Genomic DNA, 19,046 nt, shown 5'->3' with positions numbered 1-19,046 from the left:
AGCTTTTTAATTGTTATTTCGGTATCGATTTTGTATGGGATTTTTTTTATTAAATTAAAAAAAAAATACATACAACAAAATACATGGCAACGTAGACACAGGCATTTAACTTTTTGGAATTATTATATAGATATTTCCGGTGTTCCTGAATACAGCACAAACAAATACGCGTTTGAACGCGGAAGTGGTTTCTAACGTGACCTCAAAGGTATGACAATAAGCTGTTACAGTGCTGTATAGTAAGAGATAGTGATATTTACATGTATTTGTTGCTCAAATGGATCCTAATCTGTTGTACTGGAAAGGTCATGGTCAGGTAACGACTGTGTTTGTACACGCAGAGCATTATCATCATCAGAGATGAGGAACAACTATGTTTACATGTGAACACCTTCTCTTTCAGTCTTTCCTCAGCCGAATACAAATCTGGCTTAATCTCCTCGATCCAACCGTCTTAATCGCCTCTAATGTAAGCAGCAGCCATTGCAGTAATCTGTACCTGTCGTGTAATAAGAGCAGTAAATATCTAATACACAACTAATGATGCTGTTCTCTTTAGCCTGAAATAGAGAAAGCTCACTCTCTGCTTGGAAGTGAAGAGAAAAGTGAAAAGGTCAGTTGATGTTCTTGTTTGATGGAGATTTGGCTGTCATGTGACCACACACCGAGTTAAACATCTTTGCTCTTCTTTCTACAGGATGCACCTGCTCTGATTCTTGCTCTTGTGAGTAAAAGAAACATAAACAATGCTTATCTTATCTAAATTAAACATAATTTACTGAAACATACAGTCTCCTTTGCAGCATTCAGTACAGCACTGTACTGTAATGAATACTGCTGCTGCTCAAATACTTGTATAAACAGAACAAAAATTATTAGGGCCCAACGACCTATTGGAATTCCTGGATTATTATATTGTTTTTCCCCAAAGGATCACATTTTTAGGCACAAAATGTTGGTGAAGACTTGGTGGAAACATGTCACAGCCCAAGACAAACAAAAAAGTCTATTGAGACCATGGCCTCAATTCAACAGGAAGACAGCTATTTTGAATTATGTGTCCATCATGCACGTTTTGTAAATAAACAAACCCATCCGAGCATGTTAATCCTACCAACATAAAAAAAACACAGCACAGCAACACATCAAAGATGAAAAGTCGTGTAAGGATCTCGCAGATTCAAAAGGGCGTGTCTACGACAGCCATCAGAATTTTGGTGAATTTTGTCCATTCACCACAAAACAGGAAGTAATTCCGCCATAAATTGACCAAACTGGATCATGGGCATAGCGCCACCTGCTGGCAGGGTGGCAGCTGTGGGGCCCGCACAGTGCTGCTTGCAGCTTTATTTATTTTTAAATCATGTATGTGTCTACAAAATGTCTACATGTTTTTGCTCTGTGTTTGCAGTCATCTGTCCATGCTGATTCTGGAGCTGTTCTTCCTCTAGCCTTCCGTCCTCCAGGTACATAATCACCATAATCGTTCTCCGGGCAAACTTTTTATCAAGGGTTGTTTGTAGTGTTCTTAGAGGAACCGTAATGGCATTACATAGTATTTCCATGGTCTTTTTTTATATTATATATTTTATATTAATATTATGAGACGATCAACTATACCAGTAACAATAGTATAAGTCTTCAAACATCTCAATTAGGTTTTTTAAAAACATTTACACACTGTATCATTCTACTGCTTACTGGACATTCAGTTCAGGCCCTCATTTCTGTCTTTTCCTTTCAGCATTATTGCCAATATCAGCCCCTTTGGTACGTGTGTCACCTAACAAATATTTAATGACAGTTTAATCTTACTACTGTATTATATTAAGATTTCTTTCTTCTTTTTGCATTTTTTTCAATTCAGGTGGTTGCCAGTTTTTTGCCTCACACCACTGTCAAACCAGCTCTGTTTTGGCAGGTAAAGCAGCCCATTTGTCATTTTAATTCAAATATATCACTTGTCTTTTAACACTATGTACAATTATACTATTAAAAAACCCTGCATTAATAAAACTATTCTTTCAGTTTATGCTGCAGAGTTACATGGTTGGGTTTAACTATGCGAATAGAAATTCTTCGTCAGAGCCGGTAAATGTCCTGATTTCTTATAAAACATGCAACTGTGATCTCCAAGTGAATTCATGTTGACTTTTCTAACAGAACCGCCCAAACAAATACTTCCTTTGTTAATCGTCAGTCTCCTATCTCTCTCCGCCAGGGGAAGACAACGCATTTGAAGCAGCTCATTTTGACTGTTGCAACAGTGTCCTATGCCACATGTGCAGGGGTGTGTGTGAGCCGATAGTGTTGGTGGCTGTTCTTCACTGTTGACTAGTAGTTTTTCATTTAATTAAACATTTAAGAAAAGAAGTTCCTATCTTCTGTTTCAGGCCCTTCCTCAAATTTTCATTAACCGACTCCGTATAAAAAGTGTACCAGTCCAGACTTTCTTCAGGTCAATATTACCGGTGCCGCTCTCCGGTAAGGCATATGTGATCTTGTGATATAATTATTCTGCTGTCATGACAGATAAGACCTTTTACACTGACATGTTATTTACCCTCTACAGCTGTTCTGGCCCTCTTCAGTGTCTTCACTATCAGGAGTGAGGAGTCAGAAACAGGGATCCAAGTGTTTGATTCCAATGGAAATCCAGTTGGCTTCTCTAAAGCAGCAGGAGAGAAGGTTTTGTTATTTTAAAAATTGAGCTTATGGACAAAATACACTGCCATTTCAAAACGTGCAGTATTAAATATTTGTTTCTTTTGGTTCAGGCTGTGAGGGAAACTGCGTTGTCCAGAGCAGCGCTGTTTGGTACAACTGGTGCTGTTCCTAATCTACTGCTTTTCCTTTTACGAAAGTGAGTTACTTTTGAATTGAATTTTGGTCAAGGTGTGAGGACAAAGGTACCACAGATGAGCACTAAATGAATTATTTTACAGAACAAGACTTTTTCAGAGGAACTATCTGCTGGCCACTGCTCTCCATCACATGAGCCTTGCATTTGTTCTGGGCCTGATGATCCCCATATCATTTAGTCTCTTTCCACAATTGGGAACGGTGAGATTCAAGACTCCTCCACTCGACTGTTGTTTTCCCTGTGACGACCTCAGCTGACACACTGACCTTTCCTTACAGATAAAGAGAGAAACGTTAGAGGAGGAGCTACAAGCTGCAGCAGTGGACGGACAGTTATTCTATCACAGAGGAGTCTGAGGAGCAGTTGCATGAAGTTAACACAAAATGACCCCAATTTATTTACTTTTAATATTAGCAGATAGGAAATGTTATCATCAATTCATGAAAATACATCAAGCACTTGTGTGTATTGCACTCTGAGTCTTAGTTGGCACAAAACCATTGTCTTGGCAATGTGGCTGAAATTGTTCTCAACAATAAAACATTTCTTATATTGCATTCACATTTACAGCGACCAAGAATTAGATATGTGAGTTTGGGAAGTGGAAGCATCTGAAAAGTGCTATCTGATGTACTGGCTGAAAAAAAAAAAAAAACTAAATTTGTCATTTAGTTTATGTCGTCCACAATTACTAATATTATATTTATCTAGTTATAAACAAATACCATAACAAGTCCAAAATCAACAGTCTGTCTTTTACCCACAAGAGTCCCTCTGGAAAAATAAGTACAAATAGTTTCCTTAAACATCTGGGTACTACAGTTTTAAAAAAAAGCTGCTCAAACCTTGAATTTGTTGCGAGAGAAAATCCACCAATAACACTGTCCCTCATTAAAATATAGTATAATGAATAATATAAAATTGATGACACAGTCATTTGGTTTTGGTCTTATCATGGGATTAGTTGGCTGAAAGAAAAATATAAAACTGTCAAACATAAACTTTATTTTGATGGTGGTCTCGTCTAAGTCTTGTCTCATATTAGCATAAAAGTGCAAGCTAAAATTTAATACTGGTGACACTTTGCTACTCGACACAAAAGGTTACTGTGAGAGTCTGCACATGCCTTTTAGAAAAGTAGTAAATATCCAGACATTTACAAAAGAGTAGAGCCAGAATCTGACCAGCGTCACGATCGCGGTGTCATGATCTTCAGTAGGAACATCTGAAAACAGGTCTATATTCTTAAGAGTTGCTCAGCAGCAGCCAGATGAAACAGGAAGTTCTCTGTCGCTGCAGGGAAATGATGCTGCTTCAAACCTTCCAGTGTGATTTTAGAGTCTTCACACTTGTCAGCCAGGGCGAGCAGGTTGGCGAGGATTTCTTTGGTCTTAATAGAGATGTCCTGTGAATTAAAGTGTGGTCGTCATGTTAGTTCTTCCCAGAGAACGTGACCGTGGCTTGAAAACAGAAGTGTTAGTGACCTCACCTTAATCACCTGACTGTCTGACCTCTCTGGGTCCTCAGCCGACTGGACGATGAGGTGACCAACCTCCTTGTGCAACTTCCCCATAGCCATTGCCTCTGTGGTAAGATAGAGCATGTCACTCTGAGTTTAACATTGTCCTACACTCGGGAATCAACGTGCTTTCTCTTTCATTATACTGTACCTTTAGCACTCTGTGACACTGTGATGAAACTGTCAGGGAGGTTCACATACACATCAAACAAGTCCGATCTGTTACTCACTTCTGGATCTACAAATCCTGCTATATAACCTGTGAAGTACAAACATGTTGGTGGATAAAGAACACAATTGTGCACCACACGGTCACAGTGAAAGGAGAGAATGGGAATTAACAGTTGACCAAAGTCTGTATTTAAAAAGTGGATGTAGTTCTCTGGTTTACTTGTTGAAGCCAAACTGGAAGTATGAGAGACTCTCTCTAAAAAAATAACCGCATTTGACTGGATTTCTGTGGGAAAACGAGCATACTGAATTTATAATGACAGTAAACATTTGCCTGAGGAGATACATGATGTCAGTTCTATTATGTTCCCATTTAGAGGAAAATAGACAATATAACATTGTAGTCCAGTGTGATTGACAGCTAGTGTTGTCCAATAGATGCCTGGTTGCAGGTTGACATCACAAATCTCTGAACTTCAGAAAGCAAGTTCCGATTCTGGTTGCCACTTGCTGTTGAATCAAGAGTAAATAATCCAGGAAGCAGCCTCACCTGGACAATTCTGTAAATCCTCCAGTTCAGTATCACTGAGGTGCACGTATGGGTGCAGGATGGACCAGTCTTTCCTGTGCCAAGTCAGCGCTGGCAGAGCTCTAGAGGGAAACAGGAGAGTGATCTCTAACACCAAGATTATAATTAACATTTTAACCCACATGTGAATGTCCAAGTCTCAAGTTTACCTCGTAAATTCTAACAACGCTTCAATACGAGGGTGATGAACAATGATCCTCTTCTTCAGCATGAGTGCTGTGTACAAGATGATGGTCTCCATACCGAACTGAGACACCACATCTGAGGAAGAGCGAGGAAACTGGATGAATTGCTTGAGGAAAAGAAAGAAGGCTTTTCTTTCTTAAAAGAAATCTGGGTTGTTTTCCGAGTAAAACTTCTTGGTTGCCATTTGCATTTAATATTGAAAAATAAAATGTCAAATCAGGTGAAGGTTGTTCACAGAACGCATACCTACACTTAGATGAAATCCCAAAGAAAAATAAATCTAAGAAGAAAATGACCAAAACATCAAATTGTCTCAGCCTTGCCTTTGATTGAACCGGCCAAGTACGCTTTCCGAACATCATAGTCCTTAATGAGAAACGATCCATTTTCATCACTCTGACAAATCCCCTTAATGAGAACAGTGAGGTAAGCCTCCATCATCTTCACTGGGGTGCCATGTTTGACGTACATCCTGAAAAACACACCACACCAGTGTGGGCAGCATGACCCAGGAAATAACCTACATCTTATATTTTTACAAACACATTTACCTGCAGAGTATTCTGCTGAGTGCAGCATACTTCTCAGGGTTGAAGTCTTTTGCTGTGACGACTGTTGAAAAATGAGTGACCTTGAAGGACGGAAAAAACAAAACATACATTTGTAAAACAGTTCACTGCTGCACTGCTTATTTTATTACTGTTATTTCTATTCAACTGTTAATTCTAGCTTCTTTAACATGGAAGTCTTTGTGAATGTTTTGTTCCTCACTCAAGGCGAATTACTGGCAGTGTATTGTTGTCTATGTAATGACGCTGTACCTTATTTAGTGCTGTAGGTTCCTGAACCTCCACTGTGGTGATGTAGTACCAGGTTCGACAGAACTGACCAAACACAAATGTGTGGAAATCCCGGCCCTGCTGCGTCAGACAGCACTTACTGAGCAGGACTTGTCTCAGGCGTGAGTCCACAGAGGGATAGCACCACACCCACAGTGTGTCTCCATTCACATCTTTCTCTGAGAACAGCAACAAGGAAACACAAAGATTGAACATAATATATTTACGTTACGTGCTAAACGATGGACAGAGAATGTGGACATATGCATTTAACCTGGTAACCTGGTTACCTGGTTACCTCTTCCATATTGTAGCCCAGTGTGTTGTATTTTCACAGATGGTTTCCTGCATACCTTGGTTTTGTTTATGGGAACAACTGCTGCTCACATGATCTCTTTTTCACACCATGCCACGTTCAAAGTCACTTTATTCACCTTTCTTCCTCATTCTGATGATCAGTTTGAACCTGAGCAGGTTGTCTTACCCATGTCTACATGTCTAAATGTATTGAGTTGTTTCCATGTCATTGGCTGTTTGCGTTAACAAGCAGTTGAACAGGTGTACCTAAAAAAGTGGCCGAGGGGTGTATTCTTTTTCACTGTGGTATTAATTCACAGATATACATGCTTTAATGTTAGGTCTTATTTGTAGCTAGTTTAGAATGTTCATCAAAAAAAAATGTCCTGAAGAACAATACGTTATTACATTATTGCACATATGACATGTAGGAGCAGTGATCCCATGATGATGGGACACTTTTGGGTCACACTGGGATCATGTGACTCTCCTGCCGGGTACAGTCCCTACGACACCAGCTTCGTTTCTTCCAAGAACCGATCAATTACCCGTGAATGGACACTTACCGATCAAACCGACGCTTGACATAAACTGCGTTTCAGTTGTTGCCATATTCCATATCTGAAAGAGTTCATAATAACCACGAGTTAACAGGAGAGAAATCGCCAACCACGTTTATTTGTGGACGCAAGTGTAACTGTGAAGTACCTTGGTGGTTCCTGCTGCGTCGAAATACCAAAATGTAATCCAGAACAGATTAACAGAGACAAAAACAATGTTTAAAATCTGTCGATTGTCCCGCTGCTGTCAACAGACTCCCCTCTCCACACTTCCTTCTTCCGGGATTAGAGCTTTGCGCGTGAGGAGGACACAACCAATCACATCTCGCGATCGTACAGGAGTGATGGTGCATTCACGGGCTCCGGGTTCACCGCTAATATATGACCATTTTTCATTTATCTATAATCTGGCACGGACTTTTATTCCTGAATAAAAAATTTAATTGAATTGAAACATTTGTGTCTGCCACAGAAGGAAGGTAAATGAGCCAGGCAAAGGAAATGTGTTTGGAAGGTAAAACGCTTATTGTAAGTCGCTATGGATAAAAGTGTCTGCTAAATGACATGTAATGTAATGTAATACGCTTTGTGTGATTTTAAGATAAGATAATTATTCTGTTATGTGGGCTGTTGTAGTTCAAAATGAAAAAATATATATAATAAAAAATTCCATAGATTTGAAAAGCCCAGTTCCACTTTTACCTCAGAAACACAACATAACTTGTTAAGTCAGGCAAGCAGTGCATTTTATTTATTTATTTGTTTTAAGACCGCTAAACACAAGAACAAATTACAAGTATGTGTTTTGAGTTGTATTTTAGGAAGGACGTTTTAATTCTTATTGCTACTACTAGTTAAGTATGAGTTCAGCGCGGGGTTGACATTTTACGGGGATTACATGAACGCACCTCCGGAGACAGCATACGGGAACTTTATACAGCCGGAGCTGCCAGGTTTGTTGAAATCCCGATTTTTGTGTAAAGGTTTTTGTGTATTGTCTTCAACAGTGGGACAACTCAAATCGAATTCATTGTAGGATGATGCAGTTCAGAATAGTCTACAATTGCCCGTTGTTGTTTAAAAAAACAAACAAAAAGCGTTATTCATTTAATATAGTTTATTCTCTACACAGGATCACATATGGATGAGTTTATGCCCCAGGACATATCAGTATTAATTGGCCCAATTCACCAAGCATATACACTCACTGGCCACTTTATTAGGTACATAGAGCAAGATATATTTATTTTGTAGTAGTGGCACCTGGTGTGGTGGACCTTGTTTGTGTTTTTTTTGTTCTTTCTGAGTTGCTGTTTGCAGTTACTGTTGCCTTTCGATCATCTCTTACCAGTCTGCTCATTTGCCTCAGACCTCCGGCATCAACCTGGTAATTCTGCCCTGAAGAACTGCTGCTCAATAGATATTTTCTTTTTCAAACTATTCACTGTAAACCCTTGAGACCCTTGAGAAAATTCCAGTAGATCACCTTCTTTTCCATTTCAATGCTCAGTTTAAATTTCAGCAGTTCATGTCTACATGCCTAAATGTATTGAGTTGCTGCCATAACACTGGCTGATTCGATATCTGTGTTAAAAGCAGTTGAACTGGTGCACCTAATCAAGTGGCTGAGGAGTGTACATTAAGAGACAAATGCATGCTTCCCGAATACAGTTGTTACCAATTATCAGTGGCTGTTGTTAGGTTTAAAACTGTCATTTACTGTATATCTCCAATTAGTAATGGTGCTTAACTGCAGTCAGTTACTCAGTTAGTTAATTAGCCAATCGTCAGTTAGTTAACTGATCATTGAGCAATGCAAAAGTGTGCAAATCAGTCAACGGTCAGGTTGCCTGGCAAGTGGCAACTCACCTGCATCTGATCTATGCAAGGCTGAATGCACTGTCCACTACCATTAAACCACTCTACCAACTAACCAAGACAAACACAGCAACACTACAACAAGACTCCAAAACATTTTTAGAATGACTGGAAATTATATTATTAATCATGTCTTCACATCTCTCCATTAATTCAAGGGACGTCTCTTTATGTTTGTGTGTCTTGGGTCGCATGACGAGACAAGAGTCCTCTGATGCCTTTAAAAAAAGAAAAGGCATTAGTAAAAACATTCCAGATTCTCACTGCCATAAAACTGTGATTGGTGTGAAGATAGCGAGCATAAACACTTCAGGACTGTCCGAAAAGGAATAGGTTGAGTAAAGTTCGCATGACAGGCTTCACACCTGGCAGAGTATCTTGCCCATCAACTCAAGTGTCCTCTGATGACTTTGAAGTGAGACCTCAAGTGTTTTTAGATTCCCTTGATGTAAAATGTGACCACCCATTTATTAATTCAAAGAATGTTTATTGTTTATCCGTCTGTCTGTCGATCTGTTCATTGCACAACTGTCCAACAGGTCACGTGACAGGCTTCAAACTTGGCAGGTCACTGACTAAGGGCTGCAGAGTGTTTACAGTAGAAATATTACAGCTATACCGATAAACAAGCCCCTTCTACATTTTTAGGACAGTCAAGCCAATAGAGAGAGGATATGCAAGGCAATGCGAGTCACTGAAAGCCTGAGATGTGCATACTGCACTAGTTTAGTAGTAGTAGTTTATTTTGAACATGCAAACAACAAATATAATATATAAATGTTTTTGAATTGTTTAATGTTTCAACATCCCTTGTGCTCCTCCATCAGACTGTTCCAAAGTTTCACACCACAAACAGATATAAAAAAACTTTGAAATTTGAAATAGAATATTTTATACAAAATAATGGATAAGTAACAAGACAGAGAATGATGAAAGAATGTGTGGAGAGGGTGCTTTGAATTAAAGTATTTTGCCATTAAATGTTAATAAACAATGTCATAACATTTAAAGCTGCATACAATGCCTTTAAAAGCTGTTTGCTGAGGCTATTCAAACATACTGGCCATCAAAAAGTCAATCAATCATCCAAACCTCAAACAGGTCCTAATAAGATGAAAACTTTGTTGGTGTTATTGTTTTGTCTTATTACTGTCTTATTAAAAATATACAATAACTAGAAAGAAAAAGAAGGTGGACCTACATCTGCTTGGCGTGTGATAGGAGGATACTGCGGCGTGACGGACTTGGCAACCCTACCGAGGCTGTTCACGAGGTTCTTCCTTTCTCAGCCAGCACCGCATCGGCGAGTGAGTGCGTGGCTTTGATGGACTGGTGAAATCTGTGAAAATTCATTCTAGTCAGCCAAGTTTGAGTTTCACTAGAACGCCACAATGCCGGCGTATTTTCAGCGTCCAGAAAATGCTCTTAAACGAGCGAACGGTGAGTAGATTCACGGCGTCGCCTTTTTTCACGTACCTTTCACACATATGCTAACTAGCCGAGCCACCACTAGCTCGCTCCACCATTGAAAATACCTCGTTGCTTTAACGCCGCGGCTTCGCTAAGCCAAGCTAACGGCTAATGCTAGCTACAATGGCGGGTCATCCCATCTGGTTTTAGCTAAGTGCTAGAGTTCGTCCAGCTGACAGTAGTGCTAAGTTAACCGGTTAGGTCATTTCTATGGTAGTGGCCATATTATGAAATTTTACTTAAATTACAAAGTCATTTGTTATCTTAAATGTCTGTTGGTTAATGTCAAATGTTTAGCATACAGGCCTAACTATATCATGTGAATTATGCTAACATGGGTATCGCTGGTGTACTTGGGATTTTATGATGCATTTAGTGTTGTCAGCGGTTCTTTAATTAAGTTTTCTTTTTACAGAGTTTCTTGAGGTTGGTAAGAAACAGCCTGCTTTGGATGTTTTGTACGATGTCATCAAAAGCAAGAAACATCGAACATGGCAGAAGATTCACGAGCCCATCATGCTCAAGTACCTGGAGCTCTGCGTGGATCTGCGCAAGAGCCACCTGGCCAAGGAGGGTCTCTACCAGTATAAGAACATTTGCCAGCAGGTATGAGATGAGAAAACATAGATTTCTGCTCATCAAGGCTGTTTAATGAACCAGACATTCTGTATTTGACGTGAAACCACTGTCTCTGCTTTCAGGTGAACATCAAATCTCTGGAGGATGTGGTCCGGGCTTACCTGAAGCTGGCAGAGGAGAAGACTGAGACTGCAAAGGGGGAGTCCCAGCAGATGGTCCTGGACATTGAAGATCTTGACAACATCCAGACTCCAGAAAGGTGAGGTTTCTCTGTTTTTTCATTTAGAAATCGGGCCACAGCATGTTTTTCCACCCATGCTGCTGGACTGTACCTGTAATTTGATACTGAATTTTAACTTTATGTTGGACATCATAAGGATAGATAACATTCAATTGCTGTTTATAATATTTAATAGTATGGTGCAAACGTGCAGTTTAACTAATAAGTGAATTGGCTAATAATTGACAGTTGATTATTCATTTACACTTATAGTATCGTAAATTAAATTAGGGGGAAGGGGTAATTCCTTCTCTGCATTTAATCCATCCTCTATGATAAACCTTACTAGGATTAGGAGCAGCAGGCAGCCACTGAGCAGTTCCCGGGAAGTAATGGCGGTTGGGTACCTTGCTCAAGGGTACACCAGATTTTTTGACATGGTGGGGACTCGAACCAGAAACTCTCTGGTTACAAGCTGTCACATAGACCAGTTGTTAAGAAAGGCTGTTTATGATATTATTGTGGTTGGCGTGCACCCTCTGCTGTTATAAACTAACTATGTAGCATGTATGGTCAAGAGAAATTACATGTCTATATAGTAACAGACATTATTGGTCAATTGATGGTCAATTTGTTAATCTGTTGAATAATTAATGACAGTTGATCAATCAACAGTTGATCAAAAATGTTCTTTTAATTAAAACTTAAAAAAGAAATTATCATCATATCATCAGCAGGGTTGTGTTAATAAATACTGTGCTGTGACTTCAGTGTGCTCTTGAGTGCTGTGAGTGGAGAGGACACCCAGGATCGTACTGATCGCTTGCTGCTCACTCCCTGGGTGAAGTTTCTGTGGGAGTCATACCGCCAGTGCCTGGACCTGCTCAGAAACAACTCCAAGGTGGAGCGTCTGTACCATGATATCGCCCAGCAAGGTATAGTGACATAAACTGAAAATCTAGATTACAAGATTACATCATTTTATTGTGTCATTGAATTAATGACAGGAAGGAAATTCATTTTAAATAAAAAACCCTTGTTGAATATTTCATAAATATGCTGGTAATATATCTGTTAATCTGTTTTGCAGCATTTAAGTTCTGCCTTCAGTACACCCGCAAAGCTGAGTTTCGCAAGCTGTGTGACAACCTGCGTATGCATCTGGGACAAATTCAGCGTCACCACAACCAGAGCACTGCCATCAACCTCAACAATCCCGAAAGCCAGTCCATGCACCTGGAGACACGCCTGGTGCAGCTGGACAGTGCTATAAGCATGGAGCTGTGGCAGGTTGGTCCACCAAACACTAAACCTTTGAAATTATTGTACAGTTGTTGATGCATGTTTTACCACAGTCACTAAAACTCTAACCACATATAAACATACAAACATGTATAGTTTTACCTATTTAATAATTAAATATGTGTGATCACTGTAATTTAATGATTGATGTGTTGACAATTTGTAGATATTTATACTGATGCTGTGTTGTTTCTATTTCCAGGAAGCATTTAAGGCTGTTGAAGACATCCATGGCCTGTTTGCTCTTTCCAAGAAACCTCCCAAGCCCCAGCTGATGGCCAACTACTACAACAAGGTGTCCACTGTGTTCTGGAAATCTGGAAATGCTCTTTTCCATGCAAGCACCCTCCATCGGCTCTATAACCTGTCCAGGGAGATGCGTAAGAATCTGACCCAAGACGAGATGCAGAGGTATGTAATTCATCATTTCTAGAAAAGAGGACAAGTTCAACTTCGACCATCAAATGATTAATAATGCTTTCTATTCTCAGGATGGCCACCAGAGTCCTTCTGGCCACACTGTCCATTCCCATCACCCCCGAACGTACTGACATAGCTCGGCTGCTGGACATGGATGGCATCATTGTGGAGAAACACCGCAGACTGGCCACACTTTTGACCCTCCAGTCTCCGCCAAATCGCCAGAGTCTTATCAATGACATGGTATGTTTTGTGCGAAAGGAAATAGTTACAGGTGTTTTTCAGAATGCCCCATTTTGTTTTGTACTTTTTGTACATTTTGTAATTTTAGCTTTACTATAATACTCAATATTTTAATGCAGATGAGTTGCCACTTGCCAGGCAACATGACCATATACTGATTTGCACACATTTGCATTGATCAGTTAACTAACTCATATGTTGTATGTTTTCATGTTTGTATTCTAGGTGAGGTTTAACTTGCTGCAGTATATTGTACCTGAAGTGAAAGAACTTTACAACTGGCTGGAAGTAGAGTTTCATCCTCTGAAACTATGTGGAAGAGTGACCAAGGTAAATAGTAAAGAGCTGTCTGTGAGAAGTGCATGCCATTTTTTCTAAATAATTTCACTCATTTTAGAGTAGTGACTCCCTTCTTATTTTAGTGTACTTAAACACCTACTCTTCAACTAGGTGTTGAACTGGGTGAGAGACCAGGCTGAAAAGGAGCCTGATCTGCAGCAATATGTTCCCCACCTGCAGAGCAATACCATCTTGAGGCTCCTGCAACAGGTATGTGTTAATTTTTTTCATTCCTCGGGAAAGCTCATCATCACGGTTGCGCTTCCTTGATGGTAATTACTGTCATTATACCACGTCCATTATTTCAGGTGGCGCAGGTCTATCAAAGCATTGATTTCAGCCGCCTGGCATCCCTAGTTCCATTTGTGGATGCCTTCCAGCTGGAGCGCTCCATTGTGGATGCTGCCCGCCACTGTGATCTGCAGGTAAGTTCAAGTTTCGGAGCAATGCTTTTTGACTCCACTACCAATAAAATGTTATGACAAATGTATTTATGCTATTTCTCAAGTTTGCCAACGGTGCATATTTGTCTTACAGGTCAGAATAGACCACTCTTCTCGAACTCTGAGCTTTGGCTCTGACCTGAACTACTCGACCAAAGAAGATGCTCCTGTTGGCCCTTTCCTGCAGAACATGCCCTCAGAGCAGATAAGAAACCAGCTGACTGCCATGTCTTCTTCTTTGGCTAAAGCCATCCAGGTCATCAAGCCTCCCTCTACCCTGGTGAGTTACATCGGTCTGTAAATGCTTTTTCTTTTTAAAGAACACAAAAAAAATCTTTGTTTCCAATCACAAGTTAATTCTTTCTTTTTGTATTGTCGCGTTCAGTGTCACAAATGTAGTATAAAATAGGGTAATGCAACATTCACACGTTTTGACTAGAATGATATAGAATATTTTCTTCCACTGAAAAGACTTCACTGAGCTCTTATTTGCAGATGCGCAGAAACTGGAGACACTTAATCAGTGATCAGTGTTAACTTAATATCACATGTACATTTTCATCTTCTTGCAGTGAAGTCTCATTCATAACCAGACCCTGCTTTGGTACGGAACAGTTTTATTCTTGAATGCTAAACTGTATTTTTATTTTTTTGTTCTCAGCAAGAGCGTGATGAGCATAGCCAGCAGGCCATAGTGGCCTACCTGAAAAACGGCCGCAAAGAACACCAGCGCATCTTGGCTCGTAGGCAGACAATTGAGGAGCGTAAGGAGCGTCTGGAGAGCTTGAACATCCAGCGCGAGAAGGAGGAGCTGGAGCAGCGGGAAGCTGAGATGCAGAAAGTGCGCAAGGCTGAAGAGGAGCGTTTGCGCCAGGAAGCCAAAGAGAGGGAGAAAGAGCGTATCATGCAGGAGCATGAGCAGATTAAGAAGAAGACAGTCCGGGAACGGCTGGAACAGATCAAGAAGACTGAACTTGGAGCTAAGGCTTTCAAGGATATTGATATTGAGGTAAAATTATGATAGTTTCTTTAATGCAGCATTCGATCATGGTGATATGAAGTTTCAGACACAAGATCAACAAATCTTTCATCGCTTTGCACAGGACCTGGAGGAGCTGGATCCTGACTTCATCATGGCCAAACAGGTGGAGCAGCTGGAGAAGGAGAAGAAGGAACTTCAGGAGCGTCTAAAGAATCAGGAGAAGAAGGTAACTGAGCAAGATGTTGGTGCTGACTATATTCTTACCTATGAATTAATAAGATGACTTTGACACTGAAGTTTTTCTTTCCAGATTGACTACTTTGAAAGGGCCAAACGCCTCGAGGAAATTCCTCTCATCACAAAGGCTTATGAGGAGCAGCGAATCAAAGACATGGAACTCTGGGAGCTCCAGGAGGAGGAAAGGGTATGTTTTTAAAATGGAAAAAAACAGTGCCAAAAAATATTCGACAAACTTGAGAATTCAAGACTTGAACTTGTTCCCTCTCGTTGTAGATCAGTAACATGAAAGTGGAACGAGAGAAGGCTCTGGAGCACAAGAAGCGCATGTCCAGGATGATGGAGGACAAAGAGAGCTTTTTGTCTAAGATAACTGCTGCTCGAAGCTTTATTTATGAGGTTAGTCAAATGTTTGTGAAATAGTGTTAAATTAGAACGTACAAATGTTCAAGTCATTTATGGGGGTAAGGTGAAGACCTTTCAATATCATAGCGATAAAGCTGACCAATAACATTTAGTTCTTCTTTCAACATAAGTGGAGTTCTTCATGTACACTTTTCTGTCTGTCAAGGAAAAACTGAAAGCTTTCCAGGAGCGTTTAGTAGAGGTGAGGAAGAAGCGCTTGGAAGAGAGGAAGAGGCAGCGCAAAGAGGACAGGCGTAATTCTTACTACCAACAGAAAGAGGAAGAGGCACAGCGTATCCACGAGGAGCAGCTCAAGAAAGGTATTGTCTTTTTACCACAAACTGGATACATATGACCAGAAAGCAAAGGAAGATGAACATAACAAGATGATGTTCCTTACAGAAACCTGTTAAATCCTTGGTATTATTATCCTAAATGTGGTAGCATTTGAATGAGGTACTGTTTACTCATAAGTTAATGAAGTTTGAAAATGCCTCACATTATTTTCCGTCTTTTGTTAAGAACGTGAAGAGCGTGAACGCGTAGAACAAGAGCAGAGAGAGGCAGAAGAAAGGGAGTACCAGGAGCGTTTGCGCAAGCTTGAAGAGCAGGAGCGTAAGCAGCGTGCCCGTCAGCAGGAGATTGAGGAGAGAGAGCGCCGCCGGGACGAGGAGCGAAAAGGCCCACCAGAGGAGAAAGCTAAGGTACTAAAGAGCTACTTTTATTTGAACTGATGGCCAGAAACGCAGGTTTCTTTTCAATATGAAATAGGAGTGGAAATTAGGTGTTTGATACCCAGAACACTTAGTTTCTTTTTCAAGTGAAAAATGACGGTGCCTAGGTTTTGCTTACACAGGAGCCGGGCGAAAAGGAGGAAGGAGGATGGAGGAAGCGTGTGGAGGGAGGTGACTCAGAGTGGCGTCGTTCAGTGCCTGACAGGTACGTGTTGACAACTTCAAACTGATTTGACTTGCTGTAACTTCCTTAACTCACTCAAACTGTACTTGTGTCTGCTCTCTCCCTCTAGGGAGTGGAGACAGGAAGGCGCTGATGATGACAAAGAGGACAAGGAGTCTTCCTTCAGGCGAGGCGACGGTCCCCGTCGGGGGGGTGACGACAGAGGTCCCCGCCGTGGCTTTGATGAGGATCGAGCTCCACGCCGTGGCTTTGATGAGGATCGAGCTCCACGCCGTGGGGGAGATGATGATCGTCCTCCACGTAGAGGAATGGATGATGATCGTGGTCCTCGCAGAGGTTTTGATGACCAAGGACCAAGGAGGGGCGGAGATGACGACCGTGCCCCAAGGCGTGGCTTTGATGAAGATCGCGGTCCCAGACGGGGCTTTGACGAAGATCGTGGCCCCAGGCGTGGCTTTGATGAAGATAGAGGTCCTCGTAGAGGCATGGATGACTCCAGAGGTTCCAGGCGTGGGGCTGATGATGACTGGGGCCCCCGAAGAGGAGGAGATGACGAGAGAGGTGGCAGGAGAGGCATGGATGATGGAGGACGTCGTGGTGGTGATGATGATGATGATCCCAACCCATGGAGACCTCTGGGAAGACCTGGTAAGCCTGTAGTCATTCAGCTGTTAAGAACATAGCCAAATATATGCCACCAGGGGGCTGGTTGAAAAATAACTTTTCAAACAGTTAATGGCTTAATGTTTTGCTAGTTTAGCTCATGATATTGATTTAGTGGTCTTAAGATCCTCCATGCTTTTTTTTTTTTTTTTACATCATTATTTATATCAAGATAAGTGCTTTTTGCTGCTACCCATCCTTGCACAGCTGCTGTATGCACACAAACACACCCTCAGTCAGGTCAGATAGTATTGCTTGACAGAGACCATTTTCAGGACACAGCTTGCAAATAATCTTACATTGTTTCTGTTCACAAAACTAAAGACGGGGAGAATAGTATCAGCAGCAACAATAACAATCTCCTCACCTTAAACTGGTTCATTAGGAAATGCTGGTCTTCAAGGAGGCTGGCGTGAGCGAGAGAAGGCCAGAGAGGAGAGCTGGGGACCCCCTCGTGGTGGTGGCGGCGGTGGTGGTCGTAACGAGGACGAAAATGAAGATGGAGAGGAAAGATCTGGTTTGAGAGACCGTCGTCCACCAAGAGAAGAGGGTGTCTGGAGAAGACCAGGTGGAGATGAGGGAAGCAGCTGGAGAGAATCTCGCAAAGAAGACCCTGAACGTGACGACCGCCGTGAACGTGACGACCGCCGTGACCGTGATGATCGACGTGTTGACCGCCGTGATAGAGACAACCGGGATGAGCGTGAACAGAGAGCCCCACCCACAGATCGTGATGAAGGTAAGCAGAGCAGGTTTTGGGGATGAATGTATCATAGTTTTCCTCAGTCACTGAGAATTAATGTATCTATACTGGCTGCCTGCTAATGGAGTTATCAATTAACCTTTTTATTTTTTTAGCACTCTTGTCCAACAGAACAACTGTGTTGATTTTTTATTCATGTCAATATTTGTCTATTTATTCACAGCCACAGCAAGTGTCTTACTGTACAAAGATGAATGTGTTGTCTCAGTGACTGAATGTAACCTGTGTATTGTATCAACACGACTACATGTGCATCTTTTGTTTTATCAGGAAGCTCCTGGCGTCGTGCGGGTGAAGAGAGGAGGGAGGAGCGGCCAAGAGAGCGAGAGAGGGAGCGTGACCGAGATACTGAAGGAGACAAGGGTTGGCGTTTGGATAAAGAAATCCCTCGTCGCACCAAGAACGAGACGGATGATGATGGCTGGACAACTGTCCGCCGCTGAGCAACAGCCACTGCATTTAATGGGCCCAGATAATGATGAATTCATTTTGAGTAAAAAAAAAAAACATCAGTACCCACTTCAGTTGCTTGTGTGTGTTACTCCTTTTGAAAAATAATATTGGTAGATGATAGTTTTCCTATTTTAAATTTGACTTCCAGCAGTTTTGAACCAGAGGCTCTTAAAACACCTCAAACACTATCAGTCAATGGACTTGTCTGCACTTAACTCTCATGATGCAAACAACTTCTTATAAATGTCACTGGTCCCAGTTGTAGGAGAGCGATTGTCTAAAATGAGAAAACTGAAAACCAGTGTACATGCACCATTTTTCAATACAAACTCAGTCGATCACCAGATGCCTCTTTTGAACAATACACCTTTGCATAAATTCATGGCACAAATCTGCAACTGTATTAGTCATATTCTTCAGTAATACCTGCTCTTCATTTAACTGTTTCAGATGCTTCTTAAATAACAAAATTTGCATTTCATCATATGTGCTTCAATTTGGTCTTGCTTGATATCCAGTGTGTGCTTCTATCTTGGTGCAAACAGCATAACCAAACCAGGTTGCATGTGTACAGATGAAGCCTTTATCATTAAAGATGTTTGCTCACCATCTACATGTTTGTGTTTTTGATAAATGCTGTATTACCGCTAAAGACGGCAGGTCAGTGGTTCCCATGCTGAGTCAGGACAGCTCTGATCAAGTCTGAA

General features: G+C 41.1%; 3 protein-coding genes across 4 annotated transcripts; 2 read left to right on the top strand and 1 right to left on the bottom strand.

Moving 5' to 3' along the window:
* Positions 1 to 171: 171 nt before the first annotated feature.
* sfxn4 (sideroflexin 4) lies at positions 172 to 3,426 on the top strand. Its single transcript, XM_044045015.1, has 14 exons — positions 172 to 316; positions 404 to 469; positions 560 to 613; positions 698 to 724; positions 1,412 to 1,466; positions 1,745 to 1,770; positions 1,868 to 1,921; positions 2,029 to 2,091; positions 2,222 to 2,290; positions 2,394 to 2,484; positions 2,573 to 2,688; positions 2,778 to 2,863; positions 2,946 to 3,063; positions 3,142 to 3,426. The coding sequence occupies exons 1-14, from the start codon at positions 278 to 280 to the stop codon at positions 3,217 to 3,219; spliced, it is 942 nt and encodes a 313-aa protein (XP_043900950.1). The 5' UTR covers positions 172 to 277; the 3' UTR covers positions 3,220 to 3,426.
* On the bottom strand, positions 3,232 to 7,309 carry dennd10 (DENN domain containing 10). Its single transcript, XM_044045014.1, has 10 exons — positions 7,173 to 7,309; positions 7,031 to 7,085; positions 6,150 to 6,346; positions 5,880 to 5,959; positions 5,652 to 5,800; positions 5,292 to 5,403; positions 5,104 to 5,204; positions 4,534 to 4,641; positions 4,353 to 4,447; positions 3,232 to 4,268 (listed from the first exon to the last, which is right to left on the bottom strand). Exons 2-10 carry the CDS (start codon positions 7,074 to 7,076, stop codon positions 4,101 to 4,103), a joined length of 1,056 nt encoding a protein of 351 aa, XP_043900949.1. The 5' UTR covers positions 7,077 to 7,085; positions 7,173 to 7,309; the 3' UTR covers positions 3,232 to 4,100.
* Positions 7,310 to 10,167: 2,858 nt separating this feature from the next.
* Positions 10,168 to 18,952, top strand: eif3s10 (eukaryotic translation initiation factor 3, subunit 10 (theta)). Of its 2 annotated transcripts, none has more exons than XM_044045949.1 (21): positions 10,168 to 10,342; positions 10,788 to 10,978; positions 11,074 to 11,210; positions 11,943 to 12,106; positions 12,262 to 12,461; positions 12,676 to 12,884; positions 12,965 to 13,136; positions 13,362 to 13,466; positions 13,587 to 13,685; positions 13,784 to 13,900; positions 14,013 to 14,198; positions 14,580 to 14,927; positions 15,022 to 15,126; positions 15,211 to 15,324; positions 15,414 to 15,536; positions 15,709 to 15,862; positions 16,065 to 16,246; positions 16,399 to 16,481; positions 16,570 to 17,108; positions 17,509 to 17,862; positions 18,157 to 18,952. In XM_044045949.1, the coding sequence occupies exons 1-21, from the start codon at positions 10,294 to 10,296 to the stop codon at positions 18,327 to 18,329; spliced, it is 3,804 nt and encodes a 1,267-aa protein (XP_043901884.1). In that variant the 5' UTR covers positions 10,168 to 10,293; the 3' UTR covers positions 18,330 to 18,952. The 2 variants fall into 2 exon arrangements, with proteins under 2 accessions (XP_043901884.1, XP_043901883.1); XM_044045948.1 differs by having other exon boundaries at positions 16,384 to 16,481.
* Positions 18,953 to 19,046: the final 94 nt, after the last annotated feature.

This window comes from Solea senegalensis, linkage group LG15, assembly GCF_019176455.1.
Source record: "Solea senegalensis isolate Sse05_10M linkage group LG15, IFAPA_SoseM_1, whole genome shotgun sequence".
NCBI lineage: Eukaryota > Metazoa > Chordata > Actinopteri > Pleuronectiformes > Soleidae > Solea > Solea senegalensis.
This window is presented reverse-complemented; position numbering and strand designations above follow the sequence as displayed.

Bases quoted from the DNA above. Each gene is read 5' to 3' on its own strand.
- sfxn4 (XM_044045015.1), top strand. From the start codon at position 278: ATGGATCCTAATCTGTTGTACTGGAAAGGTCATGGTCAG. The intron at 614-697 runs GTCAGTTGATGT...TTCTTTCTACAG, and splicing joins GTGAAGAGAAAAGTGAAAAG to GATGCACCTGCTCTGATTCT. The intron at 2,092-2,221 runs GTAAATGTCCTG...TCTCTCCGCCAG, and splicing joins GAAATTCTTCGTCAGAGCCG to GGGAAGACAACGCATTTGAA.
- dennd10 (XM_044045014.1), bottom strand. From the start codon at position 7,076: ATGGCAACAACTGAAACGCAGTTTATGTCAAGCGTCGGTTTGATCG. The intron at 5,205-5,291 runs GTAAACTTGAGA...GTTTCCCTCTAG, and splicing joins GCGTTGTTAGAATTTACGAG to AGCTCTGCCAGCGCTGACTT. The intron at 4,642-5,103 runs GTGAGGCTGCTT...TGTACTTCACAG, and splicing joins GGATTTACAGAATTGTCCAG to GTTATATAGCAGGATTTGTA.
- eif3s10 (XM_044045948.1), top strand. From the start codon at position 10,294: ATGCCGGCGTATTTTCAGCGTCCAGAAAATGCTCTTAAACGAGCGAAC. The intron at 12,885-12,964 runs GTATGTAATTCA...TTCTATTCTCAG, and splicing joins ACCCAAGACGAGATGCAGAG to GATGGCCACCAGAGTCCTTC. The intron at 13,137-13,361 runs GTATGTTTTGTG...TTTGTATTCTAG, and splicing joins AGAGTCTTATCAATGACATG to GTGAGGTTTAACTTGCTGCA.